Below are 22948 nucleotides of genomic sequence, written 5' to 3' on the forward strand. Positions count from 1 at the left end.
AGCAGCAATGTCTACAATAGCCAAACTATGGAAAGAACCTAGATGTCCATCAACAGATGAATGGATAAAGAAGATGTGGTATATATACACAATGGAATACTATGCAGCCATCAAAAGAAATGAAATCTTGCCATTTGCGACGACGTGGATGGAACTAGAGGGTATCATGCTTAGTGAAATAAGTCAATCGGAGAAAGACAACTATCATATGATCTCCCTGATATGAGGACATGGAGAAGCAACATGGCGGGTTAGGGGGATAGGAAAAGAATAAATGAAACAAGATGGGATTGGGAGGGAGACAAACCATAAATGACTCTTAATCTCACAAAACAAACTGGGGGTTGCTGGGGGGAGGTGGGATTGGGAGAGGGGGAGGGGGCTATGGACATTGGGGAGGGTATGTGCTGTGAAGTGTGTAAACCTGGCGATTCACAGACCTGTACCCCTGGGGATAAAAATACATTATATGTTTATTAAAAAAAAAAAATTTGGAAGGGGAGGCGAACCATAAGAGACTATGGACTCTGAAAAACAACCTGAGGGTTTTGAAGGGTCAGGGGTGGGAGGTTGGGGGAACAGGTGGTGGGTTATAGGGAGGGCACGTATTGCATGGAGCACTGGGTGTTGTGCAAAAACAATGAATACTGTTACGCTGAAAAAATAAAGAAAATGGAAAAAAAAAAAAAACTCTTCACAGTGTAGAGATAGAGGGTACAAACCTCAATATCGTAAAAGCCATCTACGCAAAACCCACAGCAAATCATCTGCAATGGGGAAAAACTGAGAGCTTTTCCCCTAAGGTCAGGAACATGGCAGGGATGTCCAGCATTGTTAGAAGATACAGCTAACAATACCATGATCAAATCTTACATGGGGTACCAAAAATGTAAAAATGAGTGGAAGATCTTTTAATGCCAATGTCTACAAATAAAACTGAAACCTAGAAAACCACTGGGCCCCAGGGGCACTCTTACAGGTTGAGTTTTGCCCAGGAGAGTGACAGAAGGAAGTGTTCATAAAAGAGAAAGAATCACAGGTGTGAGGCAGTGTATGATGTACTAGTTACCTACCTCAAGCATTCTCCAGGAAGGAAAAAAAGCCCTGGCTCTTAAGCTCAAGCTTATGGAAAAGCAATCAGCAGTCCCTAGGCTGCCTTCTCCAGCTCTTCTGTCTGTAGAAGGATGGGGGTCGTAGGCTGCCAGGTACTGCTTTCATACTTAGAGCCACTTTACCGAACAACTTGAAGCCTTTAGGAAAGAAATGCAGACCATCTTAAGGTAGGAGTCTCCTCCCTTTATTACAATATGCTCTGCTGGGTTCAAAGGTGCCCAGGGGGAGACAGAGGAGATGTGAAGCAGCCACAGTTGTAGACATTCCATCCTCCCTTCAACCCAACAGCTCTGCTCTGCTCTATTTGCTTTATTTTTATGTTGATACCCCATGTAAGATTTTATTTGGAAATGAACTGTTTCAAAGAAAAGGAAATGAACTGTTTCAAAGGAAAGTTGCTGAACAACTTCCTCACTGAGAAGTCTAAATAAAGTTTTCAACATAAGCATAAGAGAGGACATCACGGTATTATTAGCTAGGATTCAACAGGGAGTTAGTTAGAGGAAAGCTATCAGCAGGAAGGAGGAGGGAAGGGACAAAAGCAAGGAAGATTTAAAAAAAAAAAAAAAAAAAAAGCAAGGAAGATTATGTGTTCTGTTCCGCCATCAGTTCTCAGCAAGGAGACACCAGGTCAGGTGTTGACCTTTGGTAAGCCAGTCTGAGCTGAGAGGCTGAGGACCTGTGCAGGAGCCCCCAATTTGTCCTGAAGTTAACTTTAGCTCATTGTAATTTTAAGATCTCCTCCTATGGGCAGAGTTTTCTGCCATTTTTTGAACAATAAGATGTATGCACAGCATGCTGATATGCTAGGCATGGGCAACTGAACCAAAATGCCTAAAAGTAACAGAATATGTGTAAGTTCCTCAATGTATATGCAAGCTCCTCCCCCCACTAATACAATGAATAAAAAGCCTCCTGTACCAGCCCACAGGGAGCCAGTGCTTTGGGAGCTACTTGTAACAAGTAATTAAAAAGTTCCCTGCTGTCAACACTTCTTTGGGTTGTGTTTAACATAATGCACCCAACCAGTGAACCTCTCGAGTTCAGTTACAGTGTTATATGACTCAGTCAACCCTGGACAAGAAACTGCCAAGCTTCCCTCCTCTCTCCTCTTGCTCCTCCCATTACTGAGATGGTTCCTATTTGCTTCAGTTACCATTAATTACATAGTGATTCCCAATTTTATATCTTTAGTCCTGACCTCTCTCCTGAACTCCAGAACTGTCTAATCAGTGTCCCCATCTCAAATCCAACATATCCAATCCAGTCTGTCTCCCTTCCCTCAGAAGATGCTATTGTGCAACTATGCTGGCCAGAAACCTGGATGACATGGAGGCCACACCCCTCATTCTCAAAACCCAACATTTTAATCAGTCACCGCATCCCATTGATTCACCTCAAAACTCTGTCCTGAATCCATCTATGTCTTCACCTCCACCTGCCATCAACTCTTGCCTTAACTACTACAACAGCTTCCTGTTCTTCCTACATCTGCTCTCATATTCCTCCAAATTGATGGCCAGATGGCAGCCGGAGGGGTATTATAAAAAGACCTATATGATTCTGTCACTCTTTTGTTTAGAATCCTGGCTTCCCACTGCCCTTAAGTATATAAAATCCCTACTATGTTTTATAGGCATGACGTGGCCCCTCTTTGCCTCTACAGCTTCACCTCACATCACACTCCCCCACTCCTTGCTATCCCCACTTCTCCAGACACACTAGGTTTCTTTGTTTCACAAATGAGCATATGAATCCACAGCATTTCAATCCTGAAGGTGCATTACCAGGCCCTTTCTATTTCCTGTCCTTGATCTACATTGCTCTATTTTTGTCAGTAACCTAGAAAGAAGGTAAAGACCACCTATAATACTCCTACCCATCTGAGGGACTTCTCCCTTCTCTAGTTCACTTCCTCTTAGAGCCCTGTGCAAATGTCACTTTCCCAACACCCCACACTAGATTTTTAAGTTCCGTGGTTATGTTTTCTAGCACCTCTGTGCTTCTACTTGGTATACATTTCACATCTGTGGTACTTTATTCAAAATCGGTCTGTTCTGCCAAACTGGAAGCTCCAGAAGGCAGGAACTTAATGTATTTCTAGAATCCCATAGATACAGTGACCGGCATATGGCATGCATGCCAACAGTTCCTAAATGAACAAACAAGGACTTCTTCTGATGCTCTGGTGAGGTGTTTCTGCCCTTCTCAAAAATTAAGTGATGGCCATTCATTTTTTTTTTTCAATCCACAGACTTTTTTTTTTTTTTTTTTTTTTTAAGATTTTACTTATTTGAAACAGAGAGAGAAAGAGAACATGAGTGAGGGGAAAGGGAGAAGCCCCACTATCATGACCTGGACACCAGGACCCTGGGACCCCAGGATCATGACCTGAGCCAAAGGCAGATGCTTAACTGACTGAGTCACCCAGTTGCTCCCACCACCAGAGACAATTTTTAATACAGTCCTTAGAACACACAGACCTTAGAACAACCTATGCCTCATTTTAAAAATGTGCCACTTTTGGTAAATTCAAAAAGAATACAGAATCTGTGTATATGAAATTATATATACTATGATCCTGGGTCAGACTATGACACCCCCTATCCACAAGGTCTAAAAGAACCAGAATTCTCAAATGCAAGGTCCCTGTCTTCAGAGGTACCGCCAGTTTCATGGGGGAACTCAGCCATTTCATTACTTACTGTGGGCCTTCACAGATCTACTAATCACTGTGGCCAAACACTATAAGGCAGAGAAAGACAAACCACAGCCCATGCACCAAATCTGCCCCGCATTGCATTTTTGTAAACTTTAGTTTTACTGGAATCCAGCCGTTTATTTATGTATTGTCTATAGCTGCCTTTGTATTCCAATGACATAGCTGACAGATGCAAATAAGACTGTAAGCCTGGCAAAACCTAATTTACTATCTGGCCCTTTACAGAAAAAGTCTGCTAACCCCTGTGAGATCCTACCATGAACAGGGTGCTTTCTAATATTACAGAACACAGAAGAGCTGTCCCAAGTATTTGGTGCAGGAATGAAGGCCAGGACTCTGTGGAGAAGGCACATCCCATGCGTAGCCTCCAACCACTGACTCCCTGCACATCTCAGATTCCTCCATCTTCTTGAGCACATAAAAGATAATGACCCAGGGTACCTGGGTGGCTCAGTAAGTTTTGGCCTCTGCCTTCGGCTCAGGGCATGATCCCAGGGTCCTGGGATTGAGCCCCACGTTGGGCTCTCTGCTCAGCGGGAGCCTGCTTCCTCCTCTCTCTGCCTGCTTCTCTTCCTACTTGTGATCTCTGTCTGTCAAATAAATAAATAAAATCTTAAAAAAAAAAAGATAATGACAAATTCAGAATACAGGAAATCTGGATGTCCAACAGTATATGAAAGAATAAAGATTATCACCCCAGTCGAAGCAAAGCTTCAATTTCCAGAATACCATCAACAGGATGAAAAGGATGCTTTGGAATAAGCCAAAATTGTTGACAGCAAACAGTTCTGGAAAGGAGGACAATAAGAACACTTCACAGTACAGAATGAACACGTGGCTGCTTTTCCCTTCAGTTTTGTGATTCCTGTACTTTGCGCTATAATGCAAACAAGGTCTCAGAAATCCGTTAACTATTTTGTCACAAAATGGATGGTTTATTTCACTCAAGATTTTGGCTCTTTCTTGTAAAATGACAAAACTAGGCTTCTAGTTTCAGGCAGTGCTTTGATCCGGACCTTCATCACCATGCCCAAGGTAGTGTGGGACAGAGGAGAGAGTATGTGCTCAGGAGGTACCATCCTCACTTCTGAACAAAAAAGACAGCACACAGGTCTGGCAATTAAAGGCCAAACAAGCCTGTCTAATGGAGTCTGATTTTTCCCAATCCTGCTCCTTCTGCCTCAGTGTTCTTGATTTCTGTTCTCTGTACCATCAGCACCCCACTCTCTTAAATACAAAACTCAAAGTTATCACTGAGTCACCCAGTCTCCCTTCTCTCACATACCTAATCATCTGCTAATTTTCTCCAATCAATTTCCTGCTCTTCATGCTCTGCTATTATTTCTTGCCTAGACTCTTGCAGGGGGCTCCTAACTAGTCTCCCTGCCTACAGTATCTCCCCAATCTGGAGGGTCACATTTGCTACTAGGAGACTATTTCTGCTTAAATGTTGCCATTTACTAAATACACTCCCTAGCCTGGCCTGGCCTCACGTGCCCTATACTTTGTTTACAAAAGTGAAATGTTTACTATCCCCCTTATGTGCTCTCATTACCTGGCTCTGTGCCTAGGTTTCTGCTCATTGTTTAGCCTAGCCTGTTACCACTCTTATCTTTCATGTTTCTCATCCTTCAAAGCCTTAAATGCTACTTGCCCCAATAAGCCTCCTCATTCTCCTGCCTGCTGGCAATCCTTACAGCAATCTATCCAGACTTCTTTTGTAGACAGGCCCACCTAACTTTCTCACTTGGGTTAAAATTACATATCTATCTGTCACACCCTTCCTGGAATACCACTGAGACAGAATCTGCATCCAATTAATTTTTCTAACCCTGTGGACCTTTCAATAAGCTGAGTGAAATTAATGTATATTTCTCCATCATGAACCCAATGAACATACCCATCCTCTTGTCAGCATCAAACTGTATCTCTTCTTCCTTCCTAGTTCTAAATTTGCTGCTGGAATATTTCCCAAAATCTGTAATAAGCAGTCTTGGATACTCTTTTCAGCCAGCCTGCCAAGATATATGCAAATGGATCCCTCAAACCAACAACTCTAACCTCAACTCCCTCTTGAGTTTCAGAGCCACAAATTTCTAACCACCAATCTAAGAGAGATCTGGTTTGCTGAGCACTGTTAACTTGACCCAGCCTTCCAAAAAGTCTCATTATAATATGACAAAGTCTCTCTGGTTTGGCTATATAGTCACATTTCCTCCTAAAATTCTTGCTGCCTTTGTAGTTAATGTTAGGTCAGTTTAAAAAGGACAATCTGAAGTGTTCCTTAGAGAATGTTTGGCATACTTGATTTCGAGTCACTTTAACAACACAGGTTAGTTAACTTTGTTCTTCTGTTTATGTACCATGCAGTAGTCTAAGAGCCTTTGCTCTCTACTCTTGTTAAGAGTTTAGTTTCTTCACTGAAAACACCCTGTGACAATTTCTAACTGGCAAAGCCACCATGCGGATTAGAAATAGCATGGAACTCAGGACCCAGCTTATAATGCCTCAGTATTAATTATCATTGTCCCCATCAGCCAAGACATGTGCATGTTCCTCTGAGATGATGCTTCTGAATGGGATGGTAAGAATACGCGAGACCTTTGATGCCCTTTCACTGAATGTCCTTTTTCTGACCCCTGCCCAGTCTATACTTCCACATACCACAAGGCCACACTGCAGATGAATCACTGTAACCCACTACAAAGCGTCCCTAAGGTACAGAGGCCAACGTTAGCCTACCATCTACAGAGCAAGGTATTTTGCTAAGTGCTTTACATAAATCATTTCATCTAATCCTTACAACTCTATAAATTAGTTAATTCCACTTTATAGGTGGGAAACAGAGGCTGAGTAAAGTTAAAAAACTTGTCTTAAACTAGAAAGTTCGAAAGTAGCAGAACTAGGGTAGCTACAAGACTGTGTTCTTACCAGCTAGAGTACCCTACCTTACCCCAGACTAGTGGTTGAAACTTCCCATGCTTTACCTATACCTGTACCTGACAACTCTCTTCTACGTTATTGAGGCCTGCTGCTGCCAGCTGCTCATCTTTGCAGCCAATGACTCCTCCTTCTGTGCTTTTCCTCCCATCCCCACTAACCACTTTAAGTCTTTCTTTTGCATTGTAAAGGACAGTTATATAAGTCAGTCTCAATGTGCAGACTCCTTTTTTTTCTTATCAGTACACCAATCACAAATTTTCTCTTCACTGCTACATAATTTTTCACTCCTGCAGGATTCAGTGCCATTTCAAATAATGGAGACTCATCTCTACAGGCTGGCTGACTGATGTATAAACAGGTCCCCACTGAATATTTTTTATGCCAACAGACTTTTTTTTTTTTTACATAAAATGAGTTAATGCCAATCAGTTCATTTGTAGATGTAGATAAAAAGCCTTAACACTATTCTACTTGAGTAACTGCTTTGTTGCTTACTATAATAAATTATGATTTCTTATCAGATCGTGGAATTAAGGTGACCCTTCACCTCTTCAAAATTGCCTCTCATGACCTGTCTACTCGGGCCAACCTTCCTCTGACATCTCCTAGTAAACTCTTGTTTGACAGATTTTGCCTTAACTCACAGCTTTTCAAAAACATTAGGTTCACTATACCTTATCCCATCTCTAACTAGTTAACACAGAACTATCTATGTTAACTAATATCTTTTATGTTAACTCTATCTTTTAAAAAATTTTTTCACAATAAATGCTTTTCATTACTGTAAAACAATGCTTTGACAAACTTTTCAGAAAACAAAAGTAGGGCAAATGATTAAATATTCAAAGAGAAAGAAGTGCTTCAAAATTCAGAATTAAATATAAACACATTTATCATCAAGAGTATTTTTGGAATATTTTTCATCTCTGGTTTTCTCAGGCTTTAATATAAGTGAAATAATTTTAAAAGGAAATTAAAAATTCTTTTTAAAATTAAAAAGTAAAAAAAAATTGTTCAGCCCATCAAAAATAGGTAAATAAGCAAATCAATTTTACCAAGAGTGTACTACAGTAGCCTCTGCTTATCACTAGTGTGAATTATCCACATCTCTAGTAACCTGTATACTTAATTTAGACTCTCTCAAAGGAACAAACAAACAACAATTTGGGCAATTAACGGTAAATAACAGTGACTTACCTACTTCAGTGAGTTGATGTCTTTCTAGTGTTAAATTCTTTGGGTCCTTAATAAAATGAAAGGGTTGTATTTTAATTCCTTCAATTTGAGGGAATAATAGGGCAAAACCAGACTCTCCAATTTCTATTTCCTGAGGTCGATTGTTAGCTGATCCCATTGGAGTCACTAGGGAAAAGTTAAATAGTTTCATGAACAGATTTATTTATTTATAAAAAGATTTTATTTATTTATTTGACAGAGAGATAGGCAATGAGGCAGGCAGAGAGAAGCGGGGGAAGCAGGCTTCCTACTGAGCAGGAAGCCCAATGCGGGGCTTGATCCCAGGACCCTGAGATCATGATCTGAGCCAAAGGCAGACACTTAACCAAGTAAGCCACCCAGGCACCCCTCAAGAACAGATTTAATAAAAAGTGAAGTTTCATTTGGTAACACTTCATTTGATATCTAGCCCCATCTAGAAAACTACAGTGTGGGTAACCAAGATAATCAACAAGTTAAAAGTTTAGTGTAAGTTTCTCAGCTTTCAAATTTTAGGGATAATGTCATGATGTCTGCAGTCTACTTTCAAATGGTTCAGAAAGAAATGTTTTACAAACAGAAAAAAAGCAACTGTTGCAAAGTTTTTTAAACTGGTGAATCTAGAAAAGGAAAATGGATGTTTACTATTCTATCATTCTTCAATTTTGAAGATTTGTTGAAATTTTTCTAAATAAGAAGTTGGGGGGTAAAAAATATATCAGAGCAATTCTACTTTTAAAAAAAGTTATCCTAAAAATACTGACAATTATATAAAGTATACTGATTATATATATATATATATGTATATATATATCACATACATACACACACATGTACATATACACACAGATACATATGCACAATACACACAAAGTACTTTTATCACAGAATTTTTAAAAAAAGGAGAAATGGAAAGGCTGATTCTAAAATATATGTGGACACGCAAAGAACCTAGAGAGCCAAAACAGTTTTTAAAAAGAACATCAAAACCTACACTAATCAATTTTTAAAAAAGAACATCAGGACCTACAGTAATACGGCATTGGCTTAAGGATAGACAAATATATCAATGCAACAGAATTAAATCCACAAACAGACCTACAAACATGAAATCAATTATTTTTGACAAAGGTGCCAAGGCAATTAGAGGAAAGAAAAATCTTCAACAAAGGTTGATGAAATAATTGGATAAACATATGAAAAACATCAACAACAACAAAAAACCTTGAACCCTACCTTATGCCATATACAAAGATTAATTCAAGTTAGGTCATAGAACTAAATATAAGAGCTAAAACTACACAGCTTATAGGGAAAGACATAAAAGAATATCTTTGTTACTCTGAAATAGCAAAGATTTCTTGGAGAGGACATAAAAACACCAGAAAAGAAAAAAAATAAATAAACTGGATTTCACCAAAATAAATGTTCACTGGTCATGAAAGACACTGTTGAGAGAATGAAAGTGAGCAACAGACCTATACTTGTAAATAAAAAGTCTTGAATTAGAATATATAAACAACTCAAAAATAAAAACCCAATTAAAAAAAAATTCACTTAAAGACTTGGGTACTTCACAGAAACAGATATACAAATAGCCAAAAACATTTGAAAAGGTGCTTAACATAATTAAAATCATTGGAGGAAATCAAACTAAAACCACCAAAAGAAGCTTCCTCATACCCACTACAATGGCTACAATGAAAAGACTCATTTGAAAACACTAAGTGTCAGTGAAGATATGTAGCCGTGGGCTTCTGAAACCCTCATTCATAGCTGGTGAGTATAAAATGGAACAACTCTGTAAAATAGTTTGGCAGTTTCTTATAAAACCCAGCAATTCCAATTCTTCCAAGAAGAACAAAACCAAGAAGAACAAAAACAAGAAAAACAAAACTTATGTAAGAAGACTTACATAAGAATGTTCAAAACATGCGGTGCCTGGATAGCTCAGTCTGTTAACCAGTTAACTCTTGATTTCAGGGTCCTGGGACCAAGCCCCATGGGCTCCCTGTTCAGCGGGGAATCTGCTTGCCCCTCTGTCCCTCCCCCTGGCTCGTGCTCATACTCTCTCTCAAATAAAATCTTTAAAAAAAAAAAAATGTTCACAACAGCATCATTTGTGATAGCCAGGAATGTGAAACAATCCAAATCTCCATCAAAGAGTGGAAAAATAGTCTATGTAACAGAATACTACTCAATAAATTCTTAAAAGAATTACTGATACACAGAGTAACATAATCCCAAAAATATGTTCTTAAAAATATTTATTCCGACTAAAAAAGCCAAGACATAAAAAGAGTATATACTGTATGGTTCCATTTATGTGACATTCAACAAACAATAGGCAAACTAATCTATGGTCGCAGAAATCAGAACTGGGATTTCTTTTGCAGGCAGAGGAAAAGGACATGAACGAAATTCCTAAGGTAACAGAAATATTCTCTATCTTGACTGGGGTGCAGTATAGAGTATGCATTTGTCAAAACTCATTAAATTGTGCAAGTCAAGGAGGTGAAGTTCACCTTAAAAGGATAATGACCTCTGCACATATAAGAATGAACACTTTTTTCAGACCTTAAGTGTTTTGAACCTAAAGACGGAAGATAGACCAGCAGCCAATAGCTGTTTTAGAAATAATCACTAAACTGTGGCCTAAGAAAAAGGAATCCAACCATCTTGGATGAAGTGTTGTTGGGACGTGCATGGAACTGGCTCAAAGAAAGCACCTGGCTTCAGGGGAACCAAAACCAGTAAATGTGTCCAAGAAAACACCAGCGGGAATGGGAATGGCATCTAATCTTGACACCAAGATCATAAGGAAACTCAGAACAGTCAAAGTTAGAACTCTTTCAGGGTAAGGCAAGCACAAAAGAAAGGGTTAAGGTAGACCTCCCACCCTCACCATGGGGTCCTCCCCAAGTCCACTCTCCCTCTCCTGTCTCCAACCCCCAGCTGAAATTTTAGAAAAGAAAAATGTGATTATGCTTTGAAAAAGCAAAAGTGGGTGAGGTGGAGAGGCCTAAGAAAATGATGAAGCTACTTTTCTATATAAGCATTTGCTAACAACTAGTAATGGCAAAACCTAGATCACACGTTTAAGGAAAATTCAAAAAAACTAAAAAAACCATGGTTACTGTTACCAATTTTTTAATCCAATGAGAAACAAAATGTGTAGTGATAGGTAGATGTAATAGTACGGGGAGAGGGGAAGCTGAAAAAGGGAGAGATTAAATAGTCCCTATCAAAATGTATTTACCCTTATTCATTTGTAAACACTTGAAATCCTTTGTACTTCACCATATAAGACTCTCAAATTCAGATCAAAAGTCTTTCAGTGAAGATTAAAAATGCCTAGTATGGAGTACTAACTACTGAGTGGAATAAAGAAAATCCTAATAGCTAACATTTACTCATTGATTTCTGCACATCTCTACTCTACTTTTCATGTGTTAATTCATCTTCATAACTTTCCAAAGATGAATTATCAACCATCTCCATTTCATGTATGGGGCCAATGAAGTCCTCTGAAGTTAGGTAAGTCGCCCAAAGTCATACAGAGAGATACTAAGTACAGCTAGAATTCTAATCCTGGCACCTGAACCACTGTACCATGATTGCCCCAACAGAGGACCTCTCCCCATGAGCTACAGAAAAGAATCAACAATAATAAAAACCAGTACAAATTCACCAGCAGCATACTTGGGAAGAAGTATAATTTCACGCTATAGACTTCAAACCATGGTCTCCAAGAAGAGAAACAGAAGTTTCCTAGGAAGGTCTACTGTAGCTCCTGTTCCCAGCCGTAACTCACCCTTGCCCACCAGAAATGAGGATGCTAGTTGAACTGACCAAAGTGAGAATGCTCACTTAATGCTTTCTAATTTGGAGAAAAGGAGAATGTGAGCTTTCCCCTCTTATGAATGGTTCCCCAGAAAGACATGCATTACATTCGGTTTATTTAGGTAGTCCCGAGACTGGGATTACTAAGCACAATAACCTAAAGAACACTAATAGAAGTCAAATACAATACCATGGTAAATATGACTAACTTTATGGCATTTTGGATGGCCAAAAATAAAAAAGTGCTTTTAGGCTACAAGTAATTCACCAATCTATAATACTCCACATTAATGCAAAGCAGGAAATCATCAAATTGGTATTCTCTCTCACCTACAATTCCTGGGGTCACAATCCCAAGGACTTGGCACTGTTTGGGGAATAGCTTCTCAAGGGCAAACGCTGCTTCCATAGTAGTTCTTTTCCTTGCTGTAATAATATAGTAGCAAAATTATTAAATGTTATTAATTTTAGGTCAAATCTGAGTGTATGGGGGAAAAAAGCAAACATTGAACAAAATTTAAGTCATTTATACCAGAACACTTTATAAGAAAGTCAGTGGGGCTCCTGGGTGGCTGTTACACATCCGACTCCTGATATCAGTTCAGGTCTGGATCTCAGGGTCATGAGTTCAAGCCCCGTGTGGAGCATACTTAAGAAAAAAAAAAAAAAAAAGCTTAAAAACTTTGATGAAAAGAAATATTTTTCCATTTGGGGCCTGTTTTTTAGTTTAAATTCCAAATCTGACCCTTAGCATCACTAATTTGCCTTTCTTGCTTGGTTTATATACTGTTTTTGTTCTCCTGTTATTAAATTTAGCAACAGCAGCAAAATTTTAACTTGTTGTTGTACTCTTTTTAGCTGATATTAGAGCATGACTTTTTCACTGCATGAACAAGTCACCCCTGGATTCAAATTAGACAGTGATAACCCAGGTCTAGCTCTGGGCCTCAGTGTGCCCAGCCTGGTACACTTGGTCTACTTCTTCTCTTAGCAGAGTCAAAAAGAAGGCACAGTATAACTTTGGTGTCCCTAAATGGATCCCCATCACACAATAAAAGGCTTCAAAAGCCGAAATATACATCCTGTTTTAGTAATAAAAAGTGTCTGGAGGATTAGAGTATTTCAAAATGAGAAAGGTATCTTTCTTTGAAGCAGAAAAGGTCCCTCAAGTTTCAAAGACAATATATTCATGCATGCTATAGGGAGAAGGGCCAGAGCCTCAGAAAGTCAGTAACTCTCAGGACTAGGACAATATTTAACTCCAGAGGTACATAAGGAACAAAACACCCCCAAACCTTTTCTTTTGATATTCACCTCTCTTGTGGCCACGACACTCTTCCAGACTAATGAAAGTTTCTGAATCAGCCATATAAAGAACTGTCTGTGGTAAGATGTGAACATTCTGCTAAGAAAAACAAAAACGGAATTAGATCATACAAATACATGAGTGCTCTCACGGTCCCTTAAAGTTTAGCCCTGGTCCAAACTCTTGTTGGCATACCCGCCCCCCTTCCCCCTCCTTAGCTCAATATTAGCATTCTGAGTCCAACAATTTCCCATCCATTTTTCACTCATGCTTATACCTTTTCAGGTCATTCATTTGAGCATCTGTTTTTTCTTCTTCAAGTCCAACTCATCCCAGCCTCACTCAAGAAGTTCATTTTCATAACTTAAACTCTTAGATAAAAATATTAAATGCCAGCAAAAGGTGCAAAAACATTAAACGCCAGCAAAATGTGCTACTTGCTTTATTTGAATAGGCATCACAAACACAGAAAACCCTCAGCAACAAAGGGAAGGCATACAAACTGCACCATTCCACTTTTTGCTGCCTACAAAATGAAAACAGCCCAGGCCTTCATTTCCACCTTACCACCTAGTTCCCGCCAGGAACCTTTTTGCTTACTATAACCCAGACACACACTGCTGTATAGATTCTCCTATAGCTCTCCCCCAAGAGACCACTTAAAATGCCACCTCCCCTACAAAACCTTTTCTTAGATTCCTTCAGTACCCTGAACCTCATATATGACATACTTTACATCTGTCATTCGTACTTGTACCTTACCTACACTTATGAGCTAAGCTTATTCAGACTCCTATTTTCACTAAATGTCACATTACAGACAAGTGGCAAAGTGACTGAATTAGACAAAAGGATGAACATATTTTTTTTTCCTAAGCTGGTTATTTTCAAAGATTTTTACTGTCAAAATGGAATGAAGTACTCACATACAGCAAAGCCTCAATGTGATTAAATGGGAAAAAAAAGTTAATCTGTAATTTGGAGGAATGCCAAGATGTTTCAGAACAGATTCCATATAGACAAACTCAAAAAAGATACTAAGACAGAATAATGACCCTGTGGTGGCTCCACACCTGATAATCTATGGATCTAGTTCCCATGGCTCACACAGAATTTTTGAAGAATATAATTTGGTTACCAATTATTTAAAATTCCACATAATATTTACAGAAAATGTGGACTTCCAGATTCTTTTGAAAAACTATAGACATTTTAACACTTCGACTGCATTCCTCTTGATGGCGGCTAAATGCAGGCAAGCACTCCCTGGTATGCCGCGGCTTTACTGCTCTGTATGATGTTACCCTAAACCAACTTAGTCATCTGCCTAACCTTGGAGTCATTTGAGTTTGTGGCATCTGGTATAAGGAGTAACAAGATAGTAAATCTAATCCTGAGGTTTTAAAATTCTGTCTTTTCCAGTACCCAATGAAAAGTAATTACCCAGTCTTCCTAATTCTCATCAGAAGTACCGACAATGACAATCCTCAATAGGAAATGTTCTTAAAGCACAATATGAGACGACTATAACCTCATTCCACCATTCAAATGGCAAGACATTTTATAAAATTTTTAGTGGACTTTAAAACCTTTCTAATAAAAAACCAACTTTCTTTATGGCTATAATAGTATCATGTCCACTGGGTAATTTGGCAAACACAAAAAAACCAGCATGATTTGGACAAGGTTTCCATGTTTCACACTAGCATTTACTACAATGAATAAACTTCTTTAAGGGCATTACCATATGAATTTTAATAATAACAATGATGATAGAGAGTTATTTCACTTACTGAAAATAATATCTCTGGTACTGCAGGTAATATATTAGATGCATCGCCTTTCTATTATTTAGTCCTTAGAACAACTCTTTAAGGGTATGAGGAAAACTCATTATTGTCTTTTCATTTTATGGAGATAGAACATGAAGCTCAGAGGGATTAGGTAACTTTTTCAAAGACTGGCAGCCAGTATGCACTAAAGATGAGTTCATATCTAAATCTGTCTGGCTAGAACAGTCATTATATTGTATAAATTTTTTTTTAAGATTTATTTATTTATTTATTTGACAGACAGAGATCACAAGTAGGCAGAGGCAGGCAGAGAAAGAGGGGGAAGCAGGCTCCCTGCTGAGCAGAGAGCCTGGATCCCAGGACCCTGAGATCATGACCCAAGCTGAAGGCAGAGGCTTTAACCCACTGAGCCACCCAGGCACCCCTATTCTATAAACTTTTAAAGCTATATAAAAATAATACTTGGGGGCGCCTGGGTGGCTCAGTGGATTAAGCCGCTGCCTTCAGCTCAGGTCATGATCTTAGGGTCCTGGGATCGAGCCCCACATCAGGCTCTCTGCTCCGCAGGGAGCCTGCTTCCTCTTCTCTCTCTGCCTGCCTCTCTACCTACTTGTGATCTCTCTCTCTGTCAAATAAATAAATAAAATCTTTAAAAAAATAATAATAATACTTGCTGTGGTAAAAATTTAAAGAAAAAAAAAACACAAAAAATTTTAAAACATTAAAAAAAAGTCATACAATTCTACCCTGAGAGGAAACATTTGCTAACATTTTAGCTTCTTTTCTATTCTTTGTTTTCAATAACTGAGATTATATTAAATATAATTTCATAATCTGCCTTCTTCACTTATGACATGAACATTTGTCACTAACGAATCTTGCAGTTCATCATTAAGTGACTTTATTTCTAAACAAAGGTTTATTTTCAATTTCCCTTATAATAAATGGTGCTGCAAAGAACATCTTTATGGAAGTCCATCTGCATTTTGAATTTCTCCAAATGACAACTTCTAGAACTAGACTGGGCAGGATTTGAGCCAAAATGCAAAGGAAGTTTTCTGCGAGACTACCTTTGGATACTGGCCTCTCTGGGTCTGAGTCCTAGAGCCCAAAAAGAATAAGGAGAAAATCCACACGAGGAAGGTAGAAGCAGAAGACAGGTCACTTATGGCGCATTTGCCTAATATCTAAACATATTAAGAATGACAAGAGCGAGGTTTCTCACTGTATAAATACAACCTAAGAGAAAACTGCAAAGAATCCTGTGTTGGACTGAAATTGGTTGTACTTGTACAAACTCATGAATTTCCATATATATAAGAATATAGTTGTAAAGGTGTACAGGTGTGTACACACACACACGCATATACATATATTCCTTGGCTCTGTTTCACCGGGCTCTGGAGCAGCAAACCCTTCAACAGTAGCAAATTGTCCAGATTTTGGCTTTTAAATACCGTGAAATACCATTCTCCACTAAAAGGAAGCAGAGCTCTTTAAAGAATGGCTGATTCCAGGATTAAAGCAGACAATAGATAAAATGAGCTAAGAACATCTTGTACTAGAAAGCAAGGAGGTGCCCAAAAGTGATGGGCTCATCTCTAAAAGACCCTGAAACCAGCTGAAGGGGCTCCTGATAGCCAAACTGGGGACAATTTGGATACCAAAATAAACACTGATAGTTTGACTATCAGTGTTCCATTCCATTGACTAAAATAAGAGATTTAAGAATCTATACAGAAATAAATGAAAAGAAACAGGATAATTATGTAATTTCCAAGTATCTCCTCACAAAATACTTACTAATTACAGTGGAAAAGAGTAATTTTACAGGAGTGACATCTGGCACACAGCACCTTAATCAAATTATCAAAGGTACTAACACCAGTTAATGGGACAGAAATCAAAATTACATGCTACTACAACCTGAGGGTTTTGAAGGGTCAGGGGTGGGAGGTTGGGGGAACAGGTGGTGGGTAATGGGGAGGGCACGTTTTGCATGGAGCACTGGGTGTTGTGCAAAAACAATGAATACTGTTACGCTGAAAAATAAATAAAATGGAAAAAAAAATTACATGCTACCTGATAGGATGAAACTAGAAGAGCACAGCATCACTTCTGTGATATTCCAGCCAAAAATACATAATCTGAACCCAAGAAACATGTTCTACAAAATAACCAGCCTGTAATTTACATACTTGTCAAAGTTGGGAAAGCCTAGGAAAACTTGAGAAACTGTTCCACAGGAAAAATTAAAGAAATGACAGGGGCGTCTGCACTCAGCGTGAAGTCTGCTTGTCCCTCTCCCCTGGACTGCTCTCTCAAATAAATAAATAAAATCTTTTAAAAAAAAAAACTTAAATGATAAAAACAACAAAAGATTCTAATCTGAATTATTTTTTTATGAGGAAAATTACCGGGACAACTGGCAACGTCTGAAAGGATTCTGAGGAATGGATGGCAAAAATATATCAGTAAGAATTTCCTGACTCTGATGATTGCATTGTGAAGATGTAGAATATTTTTGTTTGTATGTAATGCATACTCAAGTATAAGGAAGTGAAAGAACATCAGATTGATCGTTTACTCGCGAACAGCTCTGTCCCACTGGCAAATGAGATACCACAGCCACACAGTCACCTGTGCTCAAGAAAGCTGCTCCTCTGATTCCACAGTTCAAGTTATTACCTCCCCAGGCTTTGCCCATCTTTTGAAATTGGGGGCCAGAGATACAGAGTACAGGACCAGCGGCTGAAATATTTGGGTTTAAGTATTGGTTCTTGGCTTTTTAATGTGACGCTAAGCAAAAAGAAACCCAGTTTGCCTTCCCTGCCAAACAGTGACAACAATATCTGCTTCAAAGGAAGAAGGTAAAGAGAAGGTCCGCCACAGCGTTATTATAGTAGTAAAAATCTGTATACACAAAACGCCTAAGAACTGAAGAAAGGTCAAATCATGGCACATCCTTATGTGTTTATAAAATCTTTTCATGTCACGAGAAAATGTTCCGTAATTCAGAAAGAATAGGGTCACACACAAAATAGGGATTCAAAAGAAAAAGACTGAGTTCGCAAAGGCTGACCCAACAACCCCGCAACGAACTGTGCACGATACGGCTTACTTGCCTCAATCTCCTCCGCTACGACGCGGACCAAGCAATGCTCCTCCAGGCGGCCAGCATCCGCCAACCCCGCGGAGATCCAAGTCACACTCCGATGCGTCCGCAACACTCGACGAACACACTCCCTCCATAAGCGGCACACGCTGGGGGCACAAACGCACAAAGGTTGTGAAAGGACGTTCATTTCCCTCTCCAGCCGCTCACGGACACTCCCGTTAGCCCAGCAGGAGACTCCTGCGGGATCAAAAATCCCAGAGCGGGTGGTGTTGGAGACGCAGATTCGGAGGGACAACCTGGGCCGGAGAAAATCTTAGGGCGCACCTCGCCCCTGCAGGAAGAGTCCCCGAGACAGGCACAGGGGTACGGCAGGCGTACCTCGCGGGTGGGGGCATCACCTCGGGGGAAGAAAAGGGAGCCGTGGGACAACCGTGGGTCCCGATGCTGTCTGCCCGCCCAGCCAGCCAGGGCAAGCCAGAAGCTTGTCCCGAACTAAGCTTCCCGCCTCCTCTCTCCTCACCCGGCCACCCGCAGCAACACCTTGGCGGGCAGGAAGGTGAGGACACGCTCCACCACCTCCGCTAGATTACTCAACACAAAGGTACTCTGTGGGTCCGCGGAGGAGCGTTGGTGATCACCACCACCATGATGACCACAGCCACCCACCACCTCCATTCCTCACCAACCCGCCGAGCAAACACTACGGCGACTCGGAAGGCACCGTGAGGCCGGCTCAAAACCTCCCAGCCAGCACGCACTGAGCAGGCGCGCGCGCGCCACTTCCGGCCGGTTGGGGGAGACCAAGAGGCGAGATCCACCCACGTGACTACAGGCCCCGCAGTTTCCTGCGTTGGTCTTGGGGAGGGCGGGCTGGCGCTCTGAGATGGTGGGATCACATCCGTTGATCCTCCCGGTACTTTCCATGCTTCCCGCGGGCATAGATGATCCTCCCGGTACTTTCCACACTTCCCGCCGGCATAGATCCTCCTTCTGTGCCTCTCATTGTACTTGCAGCGCTTTATTCCTTGTCGGTACAGAGCTTTCTCTGATTCTTGAGTTCTAGGAGGAGACTGGGTAATATTTGTCCGTCTGTACAGTACAAATGGCTGTTAATAACGTGAGCCCAATTTTTCAACGGGGAGTATCTGCTTTAAGAATAACTGGCTAAGTGTGTGGAGATGACCACCTATATTCAACACCTAGTGAATGTAGCCCTCACGCCTTGTGTGAGACTACGTAAATATCACCTACCACTGCTGTAAAAACTTGCACCGAACTACACTAGTTCCTCATAGTAGCAACAGAGTCACAAGGGAATTATGAAGTTTACGCTTAAAAAAATTTTTTTTTTCAAAAGTTACTTGACAGCGCGCACAAGCAGGAGGAGGGGCAGAGGGAGAAGCAGACTCCCCACTGAGCAAGGAGCTGGGCTGGACGCAGGCTGGATCCTGGGACGCTGAGATCAGGACCAAAACTGAAGGCAGCTGGATAAATGACTAAGCCACCCAGACGCTCTTGGCTTAAAAAGGTTTATTGAAGTATAATTAACTGTTACATTGGTTTCAGGTTTATGATTCAAGAAATCTGTACGTTACTCAGTGGTCACCAAGATAAGTGTATTCTTTAATCGTCATCACCTATCTCCCTATGGCAACCACCAGTTCTCTGTATTTGAGTCTTTTTAAAATTTGTTCCTTTTGCTTAAATTTGAACATGAGTAAAATCACATGGTCCTTGTCTTTCTGACTTATTTAGCACTATGGCCTCTAGGTCCATCCATATTGTTACAAATGGCAAAAGGTTTCTTGTTTTCTGGCTGAATAATATTCTATTGTATATAAATACTGCTTCTTTATCCATTCCTCTATCAATGGACACTTGGGTTGCTTCCCTATCCTGGTTATTGTGAATAAAGACTGCAATAAACAGGGGTGCATATCTTTCCAAATTAGTGTTTTCATTTTCTTTGTATAAAGAATGTATAATACCCAGTAGTGGAATTACTAGATCAGATGGTAATTCTATTTTTAATTTTTTGAGGAACTTCCATACTGTTTTCCACAGTGGTTGTACCAATTTACATTCCCACCAACAGTGCACAATTGTTCCATTTTCTGCAAACACTTGTCATTTCTTGTGCTCTTAATTAGAGCCATTCTGACAGGAATAAAGTGATTATCTCACTGTAGTTTTATTTTGCATTTCCCTGATGATTAACGTTGAACATCTTTTGTCTGTTGGGTTTTGGCACATTCTTGGTCCTCAACTCCAGGCCTACTGAATCAGATTCTGGGGTCAGGGCCAACAGTCTGATTTTAACTTTTCTGTGACTTAATGCTTTCTTGTGATTGTGATACAAGCTCAGGTTGAGAACCAGATAGAAGGAATGTAAACACAGCATACACTGCTGTATCCCTATTTAACATCCATTTCTCCTGCTGCTTCCTTACTAACAAAGCCCAGATTTGATCTCCATCTTTTTTCTTTTTTAAAGACTTTCATTTATTTGACAGAGAAAGAGAGTGAGAGCGAGCAAGCAGGGGGAGCAGCAGGCAGAGGGAGAGAGAGAAGCAGGCTCCCTGTTGAGCAAGAAGCCCGATGTGGCACTAGATCCCAGGAGGCAGGGATCACCACCTGAGCTGAAAGCTGTCACTTAACTGACTGAGCCACCCAGGTGCCCAGATCCCCATCTCTTGAAGGTAAACACTTAATTGATCTAAACTAGTGGATCTCAAACATTGTGGCCTCAAGACTCTTACATTAAATGACAACCCCAAAGAGCTTGTTTATGTGGGTTATGTCCATTAATATTTGCCATATTAAAAATTAAAACATTTTATATTAATTCACATAAAATAGTAAATCCAGATTAACAAAGATTGACAAAATAAAATTTTCGTGAAAAAATAACTTTGCCCCCAAAGAAGGCATACAAAATGGCTAATAGACATGAAAAAATGTTCCTCATCATTAGCCATCAGGGAGATTCAAATCAAAACCACAATGAGATACCACCTTCCACCAGTCAGAATGGCCAAAATTAAGAAGACAAGAAACAAGTGTTGGAGAGGATGTGGCGAAAAGGGAACCCTCTTACACTGTTGGTGGGAATGCAAGTTGGCGCAGCCGCTTTGGAAAACAGTGTGGAGATTCCTTAAGAAATTAAAAACAGAGCTACCCTAGGACCCTGCAACTGCACTTCTGGGTATTTACCCCAAAGATACCCATGCTTAGTGAAATAAGTCAATCGGAGAAAGACAACTATCATATGATCTCCCTGATATGAGTATGTGGAGATGCAACATGGGGGGTTAGGGGGACAGGAGAAGAATAAATGAAACAAGATGGGATTGGGAGGGAGACAAACCATAAATGACTCTTAATCTCACAAAACAAACTGGGGGTTGCTGGGGGGAGGTGGGGTTGGGAGAGGGAGTTATGGACATTGGGGAGGTATGTGCTATCGTGAGTGCTGTGAAGTGTGTAAACCTGGTGATTCACAGACCTGTACCCCTGGGGATAAAAATACATTATATGTTTATTAAAAAAAAAAAAAAAAAGGATGAATACCCAACTTTTGTAGCAACATGGATGGGACTGGAGGTGATTGTGCTGAGTGAAATAAGTCAAGCAGAGAGAGTGAAGTATCATATGGTTTCACTTATTTGTGGAGCATAACAAATGACATAGAGGACATTGGGAGATGGAGAGGAGAAGGAAGTTGGGGGAAATTGGAAGGGGAGGCGAACCATGAGAGACTATGGACTCTGAGAAACAACCTGGGGGTTTTGAAGGGGCGGGGGTGGGAGGTTGGGGAACAAGGTGGTGGGTAATAGGGAGGGCACGTGTTGCATGGAGCACTGGGTGTTGTGCAAAAACAATGAATATGTTACGCTGAAAAAATAAATTAATTTAAAAAAAATTTACCCCAAAGATACAGATGTAGTGAAAAGAAGGGCCATCTGTACTCCAATGTTCATAGCAGCAATGGCCACAATCACCAAACTGTTGGAAGAGCCAAGATGCCCTTCAACAGAAAAACGGATAAAGAAGATATGGTCCACATATACAATGGAATATTATGCCTCCATCAGAAAGGATGAATACCTAATTTTTGTATCAACATAGACGGGACTGGAGGAGATTATGCTCAGTGAAATAAGTCAAGCAAAGAGTCAATTAATATATGGTTTAACTTACTTGTGGAGCATAAGGAGTAACATGGAGGACATTAGGAGAAGGAAAGGAAAAGTGAATTGGGGGAAATCGGAGCGGGAGATGAACCATGAAAGACTGGACTCTGAGAAACAAACTGAGGGTTTTGGAGGGGAGGTGGGTGGAGGGTTAGGGGAGCTTGGTGGTGGGTATTGTGGAGGGTACATATTGCATGGAGCACTGGGTGTGGTACATAAACAGTGAATCTTGGAACACTGTTAAACATAGTTAACAGTTAACTGTAACAGTTATGGTACATAAACAATGAATCTTAGAACACTGTTAAACATAGTTAACAGTTAACTATAAACACAGTTAAAAAAAATTAACTATGCCCCCCCATCCAATAGTGAAGAGTTGTGACATCACTTTACATTTTGCAAACCTCTAATTTCTGGCTTAACAGAAGACAGCTGGATCTGCTTCAGAATTCCATCTGTTGTACCATCACATTGTGTGACCTCTGGAAAAGTCCACTGTACACTTGTAAGAAAATGAGAGTGAAAATGGCAAATAATGCTTTAGCAAAATAATTTTTACCTTAAAAACCTCCCCCCTTGGGGCGCCTGGGTGGCTCAGTGGGTTAAAGCCTCTGCCTTCGGCTCAGGTCATGATCTCAGGGTCCTAGGATCGAGCCCCGCATCGGGCTCTCTGCTCCGCAGGGAGCCTGCTTCCTCCTC

General features: G+C 40.3%; 1 protein-coding gene across 3 annotated transcripts in view; it reads right to left on the minus strand.

The window, feature by feature from the left end:
• The window catches only part of FBXO22 (F-box protein 22), a 44358-nt gene extending 25551 nt beyond the window's left edge, over positions 1–18807 (minus strand). The window contains exons 1-5 of one of the 3 annotated variants that reach the window (XM_046010096.1): positions 18574–18807; positions 18061–18199; positions 13151–13238; positions 12167–12262; positions 7976–8140 (exon numbers count right to left, since the gene is read on the minus strand). In XM_046010096.1, coding sequence (XP_045866052.1) covers positions 7976–8140; positions 12167–12262; positions 13151–13238; positions 18061–18199; positions 18574–18728 — 643 coding nt within the window. In that variant the 5' untranslated portion in view covers positions 18729–18807. Of the gene's footprint in view, positions 1–7975; positions 8141–12166; positions 12263–13150; positions 13242–18060; positions 18200–18573 lie in introns of all 3 variants that reach the window. The other 2 variants (XM_046010095.1, XM_046010097.1) reach the window with 2 other exon arrangements.
• Between the last annotated feature and the right edge of the window lie 4141 nt (positions 18808–22948).

Source organism: Meles meles, chromosome 6 (assembly GCF_922984935.1).
Source record: "Meles meles chromosome 6, mMelMel3.1 paternal haplotype, whole genome shotgun sequence".
In the NCBI taxonomy this organism is placed as follows: Eukaryota; Metazoa; Chordata; class Mammalia; order Carnivora; family Mustelidae; genus Meles; species Meles meles.